The sequence below is a fragment of the Temnothorax curvispinosus genome, unplaced genomic scaffold, assembly GCF_003070985.1.
Source record: "Temnothorax curvispinosus isolate PA1 unplaced genomic scaffold, ASM307098v1 QBEX01013129.1, whole genome shotgun sequence".
Classification (NCBI taxonomy): Eukaryota; Metazoa; Arthropoda; class Insecta; order Hymenoptera; family Formicidae; genus Temnothorax; species Temnothorax curvispinosus.
The window spans coordinates 177,190-191,648 of NW_020222909.1; the positions used below are offsets into that span (position 1 = coordinate 177,190).

A 14,459-nucleotide genomic window follows, 5' to 3' on the forward strand; every position below is an offset into this window, starting at 1 on the left:
AAATTTGTTCTATAATAATAAACTTTCTATTTGTTGAATGCTGTTATATATTGGTATTATTATTACATATATTGGTAATACATCACGTTTAATCAGTGATAGGAAAACAAAAGAATAAGCAATCTTCACATGTAAACGATACTTAACAGCCAAGCGTTTTCGCGCCAGGGCGAAGATTGCACAGAAACAGCCGGTGCTGCGTTTCGGCTTTGACATATTATGAACGCGCGTCATCTTGAATGCACTCTGTGCATATAGGCTGGATCATCTCATCTCATCTCTCGTTTGAAAATTGCATGACTCGTGTAACGCGCCAATTCCCTTTGAACGAGACTGTGTTTCATGTCCTTCCTCACCCTTCCCTTTCTCATAATCTGCTGTCTATTCTACCTTCAGTTTCAGTCTCAGTCTCACTCTGCCTTCGTCCTTCGCCCTTCGCCCTTTGTGCAGCTCTCGTCCTACGTCGCATTATACGAGGCGCGAATATCTCTCTCCCATATATCCCTCAAAATTTCGTCCGTTTTTCGTTATGGTTTGCGCGTGACAAGAACGAAGAATACGCGTGAGAAAAATATTTAAAAAAATGCATAACATTTGTAATATTGTATACGCGCGCGCCGCGCGCCGCGCGCCAGTGGGACAGGTATAGTGACGCAATAAATCCGGCCGACGATAATAAACAGACGGCTGGATTTGACCGATTTTCCTGTCTCGCAGTCTCGCTCTTTGAGTCACGGGCACTCGGAATATTTTTAATATTTTTTACCAATGTTTTTATATTGCATCTGAACCCAGCAAACACAGTTAATCACCGAGTGCGCAATTTGCTATCAAATTGCGCACTCGGTGATTACTGTGTCTGCTGGGAATTTATATGCGATTGCAGTTTTGTCTCATTATTTGCGCTTATTTAAAAAATTCAGAGGTTTTTCTTCCTCTGGAAAAAAAGAGAGAATCCCCCCCCCCCCCTCTCTCTCTCTGTTACCGGGATCGATCACTCGAATTTTTACCCTAAGTCTAAGTGATTCGTTATCAGGCCACTGCTTCACAACCCCTTCGCGTTATTGAAATATAACGAGAGACGGCTATCCCGACAAGTCTTAGCGTTTCATCCCTCGTAAACGACGAACGGGGAAAATGCGCAAACGATTAACGAATGATGCATAGATGCGGCATACGCGCGGCGCGCGGCGCGCGGCGACGACGACGTCGACGTCGGCTGACGTCGGCGACGGACGGCGAGGTCGGCGAGATTAGTGCCATGGTGGCGGGGTGGCGCAGGCGTAATGACGGAAGTCGATAGATGGCTGATGAGAGATGAGAGCAGACGAGCAGAGCACGACAGTGACGAGAGTTAGAGAGGTGCAGAGTGGTGCAGAGAGGTGCGCACTCGTACACTCGTAGCAGCGAGCTGCTCGCTCGCGCGTTGAACATAACCTTCAAATCTTTTGGTGAGCGCGTCCGGTCCGGGTTGCGGGTTGCGGGTCCGAGTCGATCGCGCACGGCGTTGGTCGTCGTCCGCGCGACGACGTAACGTGACGTGACGTGACGTGACGCGTGACGCGTGACGCAACGTCGTGCCACCGACACCTGCCGCGCCTCCGAAAAAGGTGCAGGGTCTGTCTTCCTTGCGTCCTCGACATACACAAGACGACCGGGTGGAAGAGGTATATGGACTGTCGGGAAAGGCTGCTCGCCCGTATGAAAGGTTCGTAGTCGTAAAGTATATTTAGATATCTTATCGATAATGTAACGTGATGAAGGTTGTATGATTCTTTTTTATGATTCTAATATCAATAATGGTCAAATGTATAGCACGTCCCGTGTAAATCCTAAAAACATGTGAGGGAAAGAAGATAACGCGACTTTTATTATCTTTTCTTCTATGTAATATGACGTTAGCAGTTGTGTCAGTTGTGCCTTTAAAAGTAATAGAAACTGCTTTCGAAATGAACAGGCTGCGGGATAATGATAGTACAATTGTAATAATTGATACTGCAATTGTTTCAGATGGGTCATGGGTCAAGCCGTTCTGCTTCGTCGGCGAACATACTTTCCACGGAGGAATTGACACTAGTGGAGAACCTCTTTAAGTCTATGTCGCGCAGCTCAGGTTCCATCAAACGTGAGGACATATTCAAACATTGGTCAATACATTTGGATGATGCATTATTGCAGTTTGTGGTTCGATTTCTCTGTCACGATCCGGGAAAGAAGGTCTCGGCCGTCAACGGGGAGAACTTTGGTCGGCTCTATGTCTTTGCCGTACGCGGTAATCCTGAGGAACGCACCAATTTGATCTTCGATGGTTTCTCGGAGGAAGAGCAAAAATACGAAATACCCACCGTTTCGTTCCTTCAGTATATTCAAGCAACGATTAATTCTTACTTGCGACTACAAAAGAACTCTGGTAATACGCATTATCTTACTTGGAGTAGCATCGGCTGCACTGTCAACACTAGGCGCATAGGGATGCGTTCTCGCACTCTCTGCGAGGACCTGATAAAGTATGGGGATGTATTGACTGTCGATCAAGTGGAAAGTTGGTTTGTGACAGCTGCCACGTTCAAGAATATTCAATCGCACGTTTTTCAGTACCTCTATCTAGTCTCTCAAAAGAAGGGGAGCGATAAGAATACGGGAGCGCGAATAAACGATCTGAATCTTTTGCCATTGTGCAAGGGTTTGGAAAATATACCGCACTTTCCGAGTATATTAGGCTTAGGAGACGTTCTGTTCCTAAATTTGAGTCTGCCACACGAGTTACGCGACGAATGGCGATTTCTATTTTCGAGTCAGGTGCACGGCGAATCGTTTTCAACCATGTTAGGAAGGATCGTGATGCAAGGTGCTACGATCATCATCCTTCAAGATATGGACGACCATGTGTTCGGCGGTTTCGCCTCGGACAGTTGGAAGCTAGGACCGAACTTTATAGGGAATCAAACGTCATTCCTATTTAAGCTCGAGCCGGAAATATTGACATTTTCATCGACGAATTACAACAATCACTATCAGTATCTCAATCTCCATCAGCAAATGATGCCTAACGGCCTGCTTATGGGGGGGCAACTTAATTATCCCGGCCTCTGGTTGGATTGCGAATACGGCACCGGCAAATCGAGCTTGTCGTGCACGACTTTTCAAAGTTATGTACAGCTTAGCGGTAAGGAAGACTTCAAAATCAAACATTGCGAAGTGTGGGGAGTCGGTCCAGTGCCGGACGCGGAAGAGGATGTGCGCGAAATGAAGTCTGTATTGGATCAAGACCCAACGTCGAAGGTCATGCTAGAATTGTCCGGTCGTAAGTTACACAGTGAAGGACTTCGCGAGGAACAAGAGTAATTGTGATAAATATAGGAATTTTTACGAGAGCAGAGAGAGAGAGAGAATGCTAATAGTTGTAAAGATATTTGCAGATATTTAAGATTGATCAATATTGATTTTACACGGAATAAAATCTATATGAATATTGTTATCGGTTCTGATAATTGTAATGGGATATATGCGGGTACGAGAAACTTATTAAAAAACTCATAATTATATAGTAATGTTTACCATATGAAAGAGTCCTCCCTTTTACATGAGTGCATATCTTTAACGTTGAAACGAATTCACGTGATAGCGACGCGAGAAACAATTAAAACGCATTAACAGAAACGAATTGCATTACGAAAATTGTTGTGAAAGTTTGAGTAAAAAAATTATTCCGCTTGTCTGTTTGTATGAATGTCCTCCATATACATTTTTTACAGACGTGTGGGATTATTTATTTGTAATTATTTATCTAAGTATATATTATTAGGACTTTTGTCCCGTTTTATAACGGCCTGATATCTTTCGATTCGCGATTGTTTTTTCGATCATTCGATCATACTTGTGCAATTTTATTATGTCGTGTGTATACGTATCTATGAATTCAGTGCTATGATATTAAAGAATGCCGATTGTTGCGTGGCCTGAATGCCTATTGTCTAGTGCCTGACGAGTCGTTGTAATTGTTAATTTACCGTTCTCTGCGTATGTTGATTATTCATAAACGAATAACTGTGTGCCATACAAATTGCTTTTGTTAACTAAGACTGTATAATCGTCGTGTAAAGAATAAAAGGAAACATGCAAACACACACTTTGATTGTTTGCCAATTATAAAGTCATGGGAAACCATCGCGCTAGTGTAAGATCTATTAAAAGTTCAATAAACGATCAAAATCGATATTTTGTCACGTTTGACTTGACCACGTCCTTTTCATCAATTTACAATACGTTTATGTTTATAACGTTTGCGAAAAAAATTCAATTTTTTTTTTTTTTTTTTTTTTTTTTATTAAATTTTGAGACTCACCCGATGACTCAAGTTGTAAGTTAGGATCAGGTTCCTGGCGAAGGAATTTGCGAAGGCTTGATAAAAGTCCAACACTTCCAACAGCCGATCTCGCTTGATTGTGTGCAAATCGCAGTAAGTGAGCGCCCTAACGTTCGCTGCGCTCTGGCCGATTGTCGGATTCGTCCAAAAGCTGTCGCCGAAAACATCGCCTTTCCCCAGTATCGCCACCACCTCGTCGTCCTGTATGACCTCAAGGCTGCCGGTCACGATAAAGCACAGAGAATCGATGGATTCTCCTGTGTGATACAGTAGATCGCCGGGTGCACTGTGCGACATCGTGAAGTGCATCGCCAAAGCACGCAGACACCCGTCGGACGCTAATCTAAATAGTAAACGCGCATAGCAAATTAAAATGATATGTCTAATTATATATTATATAATATACTTATAATTTAATATATTTAATTTTTAAATTAAATCGTTTAAAAAAAGTAGTTTAACAAAGCCTCGATGTATCATAGAATTTACCTAAAGGCTGGATGTTCGTTGAAGACCTTCCGGTTAAGATGCACGCAAATGTCGGCCTTCATGTCTTTGGGGCAGTAGTTGAGAACTTTATCTGTATCTAAGCCCTTGGTCATCGCCCACGTGCTAACGACATAATCCATGACACGTTCGCTAAGAGCTTTCGGCACTTCATGGAGCTTCATAAATTCTCTCACGTTGTTCAACATATCGTGATACTTGGCGGTAGCGGACGTCATTTGTTGGATGATTGTAGTGACATGACCGAAGATCGTGGCGTATAATAAGGCTGATTGAGGAAGGGAGAGAAAGAGAGAGAGAGAGAGAAAGAAAAAAATTTATTTATTTTACGCAAAATATTCGCAAGTATTTTTCGTTTAGTTTTATCAAACGCGAACGATCGAGGTATTTTTTTCCTTTTTGTACATATTGGCCGATTTACGGGTATTTAATTAGATTTAGAATTAATATTGATGTCCGTACCAGCGATGATCATCATACAGATGGTGAAAATTTTCTCGTTGTCGGATTCGGCTGCAACATTCCCAAAGCCCACGGAGGTCATGCAAGTCATTGTAAAGTAAAGAGCAGTGACATACATCGTGCGTCGTGACGGACCCGCTACTAGTTCGGGTGCGGTGCTGGCATTGGTCCACAAGTAGCTATACGGTGACTGGGTAACATTGGCCAACTTCCACAACCACGAGTATTGCACCCCATTGTCCGCATCCGACCTTCCTATCGAATACCTTCAACGCGAGGAGATTTCTTACGAGACTATATCGGACAAGATATTGATACGATATCGAGAGATTACATTTGAATGCGAGGCTGGAGGCACCATGCTATTTCTCTTACGATCGCGCAAAGTTGAACTTAAGCTAGGTTTTTGTTCATACGCTTCATACACTAAATGCTTCCAAAATTCTCGATTAACTTTAACTTGGATTTTATTCATTTATACTGGATATTATTGCGATACTTTGTATCGTTTCTGCATTCGCCTTTTCTCATAATAAATTTAAATTTACTTAAAAAAAGTAAATAAAAATATAAACAGCATATGGCGCGTTTACGTTTTATTCGATCGAATTTCTTTTTTTTTTATTAGTACAGCAACGGTTAGTAGTAAAATAAAATACGATATAGTCGACGTTTATAATTTTTAAGGTAATATAATGAAACGGCAGATATATATAATTTGCAAAAAATGAGAGCATATTCTGTGGCACAGTGAAGATCATGGTGATTCTCGTCTCTGTATGTGTATATAATGTTATGCGGTAATAATTGCGTTAATGCGTTACGCGGCATATCCATCCCGGTCGGAGAGGTGTTACCTTGAATACGTGTGTGTACGCAGGGTAAAATCACCTTAATAAGACGTACCAGATACAGGCCAGCCAGTGAGCAACCAACATGTAGAAACAGAGTAGAAGAATGAGCATCGCGGCACCGTACTCCAGATAACGATCTAACTTGCGTACGACTCTACCGAGTCGCAGCAGCCGTACCACCTTCAGAGCCGAAAACAGGCTACCTATCCCGTCCTCATCGTGGTCAAAGGCGTTAAATACGTCATACGGTAAGCAGCTTAGTAGATCTATGACGAACCAAGATTTCAAATAGTTCATTCTGATTACCTGAAAATATCAAAGCGTCACGTCATGAAAAGACAACTTATTATTAATATAAGTATGCTTACTATTATATAATATCAACTATTTGTATGTGAAAATTATTTCATAAAGCTGCAAATTATTTATAATATTTGTGATTGATGACAATTTTAAATACAAGTATAAACGTGTTTCATAGATAATTAAAGCGCTTGCAAAACAATTTTGATAAAGCTAAAGTTACCTTCGGATCAGATACCACTTCTCCACCAGCACCAACAAACGTTGTGTGAAAATTTAGTACAATATCGATGAAGAATATCACGTCGACGATACTGTCTACAACTAATAGGGAGACGTCCTCGCTAGTCTTATTCTTAAACGCGACGTTATACGGCACCATTATGGCTGTGTAAAAAGTCAAACACAAAATAATCCAGTCCCAAATTGCCTTAAATGCACAGTAATGTAATAGAATGTGTGGCGGTGTTTTTGGCGCTTCTTGTCTGTATTGTGGCATAACATCGCCGCTCAGGGATATCATCTGAAAGAAAAACGTGTAATATCGAAATATGTCACAAGAAGCGATTTTTTTCTTGTGCGAAGAGGATAATAACTAATTATTATCAAGTCGTAAAAATGATTCCTTTACATACGTGTCAAGATTTATACATATATTTTTTTAATTTGTTGACTTAAATATTTAGATTTTATATTTCTTCATAAATTTTGTTTTTATACTGAAAGATATATACGTCATAAATCATAATCAAAAAGAAGGAACTATTTTCACCGCTTACATATCGATTTCTTATATATCCATCTATCTGATATCTCTTTCTTACGCCAAGTCTGGCTCCATTAGCTTTTCACACTCCAAAGAGCTTTCGGATGTAAATAAGCTTTCTAGGTTGATTTTGAAGAGAAATTCATGCAGATGTGTTCTCAGCTTTCCATTTTCTGACGAAGTCGGCGTATTGAAAATACATTTCTATTTCGTCGATTTATAAATGGGACTTTGTATAAGTTGACTACTACACTTACCAATGTTACCATTATCCATTATACTGACTGTTTTGAAATGATCCAATAATTTCTGCATGAATTTATTTAGAAAGCCATAGTAAGAAAAGAGATATCGAGATAGATATTTTAAAGATAAACGTTTGAAAGGTAAATAGAAACATTATTGATACAAAAATATATATATAAAGATTTTTAATTTTGATAGGATTATGAAGCATCACGGTGACTCTTACATGACCCAGATGCGATTGTTTGGTGGTAGTCGGTACAGGTGTGTCTTTCAAAGCCGGCAAATGAGAGCTGAACTGAGAAACTAGGACCGATCTCGATCTGGTAACTGATCTGGCGAGTTTGGCGAACTTGGAGAGACCGCCTTTGCTGTCGTCCGTTTCGATAGGCTGCTTCAGGGCGGTGATGTCTCGAAATGTCAGCAGGAACAAGACCACGAGGTCTCGTTCGTTTTTTATGGGCGCTATTTGCAACAGCAGCCATAACGGTGTCTCTAGATTGTAAAGAAAGAATAATGCTGACATCACCAACGTGAAGAGTATGAAGAAGAAAATGAATAATCTAATATTTTACTTATGTATTCTTTCAAGCACTATTAGTCGCAGGAAGATTACGAATTTCTCATATATCTAACAGAGACTATATTGAATCAGCGATTTAGCTGGTCGTCAATTCAGCTGTTGAAATCTAGAAGAATCTACGCTACGTGTGTCAGAAGGTAGACTCCAATGAGATGCTGTGATCATATACAATAATAAAAGTGCAAAAGAGGAAGAAAATAAAATATGAACATTAATCATATTATTGTTTCATAAAATCAATACACGATTAATATAACAAGAGAAATATCAAAATTATATATTTTATTTAAATAAAGAAATAACGAAATCAGATACTTTATTCCAAAAAAAAAACTCGAAAGCTTTTTTTCGATGTAATTTTTTTTCAAATAATACAAATAAACTATAAAAGTTTAAAACATTTGTCTATACATTATTGCGTTGCTTTCTTTATTAATTAGGCATAATGTACTATCTAATAAATTTCCAAGTTGACGCTTAATCCTTGTAACGTGATGATGTTTCGCCAACCCAAGTGACAAGTCGTACTGCGCACTAAATTATTGTAATAGTCGTACTTGTCCACAATGTCACATATTCGACATGCAGGATCGAAGCTGTATGCGAGTTCAGGCCAATGGAATCTAATTAGGGATTCGCTTATGATATTTAGTAGCGTGAAGCATGCGAGCATGCGAATAAATAATGAGTAATAAGTCATGAGTAAGATTCAATTAAAGTATATGAGAAGAAAAGAGTAATATATGGGTTAAGGGTTAAGTAATAAAGTCAGGTACATTAATAAAAATATGTCATTACGTATGAAAATATGTTTTCGATATCAAAAAATCTAAATGCGAATGAATAGAAAAATTAATCTGGCATCTCTCTCTTGGATATCTTTATGAGCTCATTCTTTGATGAGACACATTCTTACACAGTCTCGAAAATATCTCATTCTATACTTCGTTTTTTGTTTTTATATCGCAGATTAATAAAAAAAATACAGGATATCAAACATACAGATGAAATTTTAGGCTCGGGGGAATAATATATAAATGTTCGATAATATTTTACATCTACCCATCTATGTGGATATTTACCAACAACTGGCTTAATTAAGCAACCTTGTAAGCCTGTCGACGAGCGACATACGACGGCGGCATACGAGCTACATATGAGAAGCATCGACAACGTACATCGACAACGGAAATATCGACGACCATGTTTCCGAGAAATAATAAAAAGTGTAAGTCATCGCTGTGAGAGTATAACTACGGCTTCAAATCGGTTCTAATGAAGTAAAAAAGATTTCATAATTAATCGAGATAATTGTGACAGAGAAAACTCAGCATTGAAATACTTCTCAACGATAAATCTAGCAATTATTATAATATTTAATAATAATAATAATTTATTAAAGGATACTTTTTATTTAAAATATTCTGTTAAGAGTTATTAATTGAAAAATATTGAGATGATACATTTATCGCAGAATATCAAAATTATCTTGATTACTCCGATATTAAACCTTACACGAATGCCAATCATACGCTTGAATATAAATGGCGTAATTATATAGCAACATGCGTTGTTACAGAGCGTGTTATGCATTATTGCATACGAAATGACAGTATCATAGAATATATATCAGGACATATGAATGGACATATGAGATGAAATTTGCTAATGATGAGAAAGAGAAATAACCGGTTTGTTCAATCGATCGAAATGTTTCGGTCTTATTAATGAATAATATGTGTGATAATTGAATTGAATTGAATTTGTACGATCGTAGAATTTATTGTAAATTCATATACCTAATTTAGAAAAAAATTATAAAAGAGTTACGAATAAGATTTTGTTGTTCAACAATACGTTAATAATAAATGACGATAATAAATCACACACATACACTAATTTTATCTTTAAATTTGAAAATTTTAATATATAGATATAATAATGAAAATTCAAATAGATAAGAAATAAATTAATTTATATTATGTGCTATACGATTTTTTTTAGTACCGATTTTGAAGTATCATTGAAATCAGACAAATTGATTGGAATCGAGATTTTTTTGACAATATATTATATAATTGTATGTTATAATTTTGTGTTGAGAAGAGAACATAAAATGTGACTAAATATAAAATTTGTCCAAGAAAAGAATCTTCGTTTTCCGTTATATGGCGCATAATTAATTTGTCTTTTATTATATTTAGCACTTATCCCTATGGGTTAATCCTTGCAAATTGATAATTTTCAAGATGACTCTCCTCTTCTCTCTTCTCGGAAAAAAATGAGCGTCATCGCATTTATCTCTGAGTTCCTTCCGACGATAAGGACTGTCGACCGTGGTTTTCCGACAAAAAAAGTACTTAGACTCACCAAATGAGTGGGGTTAAAATTATGTTTGCGATCTACTTTTACAACTATCGGCAAATGTTACTATAACGACTACAGCGAGGCGATAAACTTTCTGTTTTAGCTCCGATTACGAAGAGAATGTGGTTATTTTCCATAATGTAAGTATTCTAAAGAGAGAATTTTGGAAAATAAAAACCTAACAATAAAACGGTTGTGAAATACTAACGATAACTCTAAATTTCAAATTATTATCATTTCAGCTCATTTCAGAGGTCATCTTTCTTATCGGTGCTAATACAAATGAACAGAGTTCAATATAGTGCATAGTGGTTTAATTTGTTCTTTCAAAAAAGTAGCCGAATCAGAAATTTAGAATCAAAAATTTAATTAATTTAAATTTTAATGCTAATTCAAGCTTATTATCGATGAGATAAATATATCTGTCGTATATATGGTGTCCTTGGCATAGATTTTAGATTCGTGGGTGACTTACTGATGGCATTTGCGAGCACGCTTTTGCGAATCTGTGTTAGACATACCTCTTGGGGTACCTTTAAACAGAACGATCTTTCGTTATTATGCTTAATACATCGTGAATTAAGGGAGGGCGTTTTCCTTTAATCAAATATTCTTCGAAAGCTTCAAAACGAGATAACACGCGAATATTAGAGCGAGATGATGCGACACTATGGCAGAACGACCAGCGAAACGCGAAACTTATCGGTGATGTATGCAAATAGTTACGTTTTGATATTCCATCGAATATTGTGCATGCACATTGATACATCTCGTGCCTCGAGGCGTTTTCGCAAAACGGGAATCGACGGTTTTGCTATTAGTAAGTAATTGTTGTTGCAAACATTGTAACTGTAATACGTATGCTTTCATAATGTGCTAATATTTTCCTATACAATATAGGTATATTCTCACTGCACTTAATGATTGTTAAATATATATAATTAAAATTTTATGATTTAACTTTTGATAAACATTATATCCCATCTATACTGCACAGTGCACACACAACATTTTCACTAGCTTGACAATGCAATGAGACAAGTGCCAAATGTTTATGGAATACTTATTAAATCGATTTTTTAAAATTAAAACTCTTATTTTCTTATATTTTAACAGAAAGTAACGCAACTATTTTTTCACATGCTTATATCGCTATACATATATGAAAAAGCCATAAATTGCGCGTTTCTAGCTTCGCGTCGCGCGTCGGTTACATATTCCAATTAACGCAATGCAAATGCTGTTAGGCCGTGGTAAAACGTCGGTTCCTCTAAACTCTACGCTAAGCGACGACGTTTTGTTTTCCATTAAATACATAGATCCGGCTGATTGCCGGGTATACCTCTAACGTTTCCGCACCGTGCACAATACATAAAGTGCACGATGGCGCAATAGGAAACTAGATGCCGGCCCGATAAACACGCGTATGCAAATTTCGCGCAATAACTCCCTGGCCAAGATTCCGCAGGTAGTTTTTCTCCTCCTTCCCAACCACCTTTTTGCACAGCTATTCAATTACCCTGCGTGATAAATGCATGAAGAAAAACGTACTCGCTACCGATGAGATTTTGCTACATCGTGTGAATTTCGCGAAACTTGCATCCCCTTGTAATAATACCACACGAGTATAAAAAACCGGAAACGAATAATTTAATGTTCTTGAATCGTCTTATGTTGTAATAAGAATGGTGAAAAAATTCACTGATTGCGTTTTTTTATTTAAAACCGTGCAGGTCCATCGATTTCATCGGCTTACGTAAGTAACGCGGTAACGCGAAATAAACAAGTGATTTAAGTATATGTTAGATCGAAAAGATGTAAAATTTTGTATCTCCGAACGTTTATTACGATCGTTCTTCTTTTCTGCATATTAAACACTGAGAACGCTACATCGAAAACCATTGACATTCGTAAAAAGCCACGAACATCACATTTAAGCTTTTGCATGCGGAAATTCGTAAGGATAATGGACTCACTGGTCTTCTTGTACAACAGAATCTCGAATTGATCGTGAATCTGACCCTCGAGACATTCCTCGATCCTGGCGATCGTTTCCTTGTCCGTTAACTCCCCGTACATGAATCCACAACGACATGACTTTTGCATAACCTGGAAACACAAAAGGAATATATTAATATAAGTATTTGCGATAGCTATATTTTTCCACTATATACAGAACGTTGAATATGTATTTTATATAGTAACACACATTGTTACTATAGATAAGCAGTTGTAACATACACATGGACAGATGATAAATGCGCGACACGATTACAGATGGTAAAAAACCAATCAATCAGCTTTATAATTAGAATCGATCGGCTTTAAATGAGGATTTCGCGCTTGTTTGATCATATTAATAAAGAGTATATCGTAAATTATAATCCAGTAGTCTGAATAGTCTAAAATTTATAAGCGTTCCCACACACAGAAATAGTGTGTGTTTATATGTGTGTGTGTGTGTGTGTTCGGATCTTGGCCACGTAATATTAACGCGCTTTAAGATAGTTTATGTAAAATGCTGAAAAAATTGGTCAACTTTATAAAAAATATACGATTATAAACTGAAAATGTCGATAAACTATTTTCCCAAGTATAGTTATTTTTTCAATCGATAATGTCACTAAATTCAAACATGTGTATTTGTGTGTAAAAGTCATGTAATGTATAATGCAGTACTTTTGATTGCACATTGAACGCTGTAAACAGAAGCCAATGTGAATAAAGCATTTCTTTAAATAGCGATCTCGTGGATCGATAATGTCGATAAAGGTTGACCCGAAATGTTATCAAATGCCGACGAAAGCGAGAAACAGCTTGTGCCATTCGTGCAGGATATCGAGCACTAGTGATATCGTGTTTTTCAACCTCGAAACAGATTTATTAATCCCGTAGTGTTGACCTTTAAATTCCCCGGTTCACAAACGCAACAGGAACGAAATTCCTGTTCGATTCCGATCAAATCTGTCATTCGCGGTATGGCGCAATTTTTTAATTGGACACGCAATTTTTTGAAAAGAATGGCATTTAGAGAAAAAATATCAGTTTATAACAATATATAAAGGAAAAAACTTTTAATAAAAAAAAATCAGAAATCTCTGCGATTTATTCGCGCGCCATCAACTTTATCAATAAATTGACACACACACACACACACACATTGAAAAGATTATTTTAAATACTATTGAAATATATTTGCTCGGAACTACCGCTTCAACATTCGTAGCATGCAGATGTGTAATAAAACGGCACGAAATAGCGCATATTTCCTGTATACAACAACAGGTCTATTGTGTTAGCTGCACTTTTCACGTTTTCCATACAATAAAAAAATATATACTTAAAAAAATGGACAAGCAGAAAAGTATGGACGTAATATTGTTGACTGATGTGAACACAGAGGCATGATTTTTAAAGAAAACTTAGCGATTTTTCAAACGAAGAAAAGAATTTTACGACTGCATGATTATATATTAACGCGATTACGTCTTTGAGGCTGCTGAAGATAATAGGATTAAAAACGTAATTTTCCTTAATAATACTGCGTGGCTACGTAAACAGAATTGAGACAGCTAACAAGCGAAAGGTCACAAATGCAGCAGATTTTTATTTAAGTGGCCAAGTAGAATTATTACTTCTTAAAAAGAACCGACAATCACTGTACAAAAAGACCTAATGATTGTCTAGTTCTCTATAGTTCATCCAAATAAATAGTTTTGCATTTAAACGTCTGTCTTTTTTTGTCTTTAATGTAAAATAACAATGTGATGTACATTTGTTGCAAAATACGAACAAGATCGAGAATGCGCGGTATGTACTCTTCGTCGTCAATCTATGTCATCATCACTTTCGTTCTTTATCCTGCAAAACCTTCGAAAGCATCCCCAATCCGGTTTCCAGTAATGGAGTTTGCAAACCCCAAATCCATGTATCTTCTCAAACAATAGGATTGGAACACTGGGAATCTTACAGAAACGAGATGGTTACTGCGGCTACTACTACGTC

At 37.4% G+C, this 14,459-nt stretch overlaps 2 protein-coding genes across 9 annotated transcripts in view; one reads left to right on the top strand and one right to left on the bottom strand.

The window, feature by feature from the left end:
• LOC112463228 (potassium voltage-gated channel protein eag) overlaps positions 1 to 14,459 on the bottom strand; it is a 69,057-nt gene that overhangs the window by 8,850 nt on the left and 45,748 nt on the right. For 4 of the 8 annotated variants that reach the window (XM_025029481.1, XM_025029477.1, XM_025029480.1 and 1 more), the window contains exons 4-11: positions 12,431 to 12,563; positions 10,976 to 10,987; positions 7,731 to 7,999; positions 6,716 to 7,015; positions 6,242 to 6,495; positions 5,336 to 5,601; positions 4,856 to 5,141; positions 4,346 to 4,709 (exon numbers count right to left, since the gene is read on the bottom strand). In XM_025029481.1, the coding sequence (XP_024885249.1) occupies positions 4,346 to 4,709; positions 4,856 to 5,141; positions 5,336 to 5,601; positions 6,242 to 6,495; positions 6,716 to 7,015; positions 7,731 to 7,999; positions 10,976 to 10,987; positions 12,431 to 12,563 (1,884 nt within the window). The remainder of the gene's footprint in view (positions 1 to 4,345; positions 4,710 to 4,855; positions 5,142 to 5,335; positions 5,602 to 6,241; positions 6,496 to 6,715; positions 7,016 to 7,730; positions 8,000 to 10,975; positions 10,988 to 12,430; positions 12,564 to 14,459) is intronic. The other 4 variants (XM_025029483.1, XM_025029479.1, XM_025029482.1 and 1 more) reach the window with 1 other exon arrangement.
• Positions 1,282 to 4,216, top strand: LOC112463229 (TLD domain-containing protein 1). The gene is made up of 2 exons (XM_025029484.1): positions 1,282 to 1,708; positions 2,011 to 4,216. Exon 2 carries the CDS (start codon positions 2,011 to 2,013, stop codon positions 3,343 to 3,345), a length of 1,335 nt encoding a protein of 444 aa, XP_024885252.1. The 5' UTR covers positions 1,282 to 1,708; the 3' UTR covers positions 3,346 to 4,216.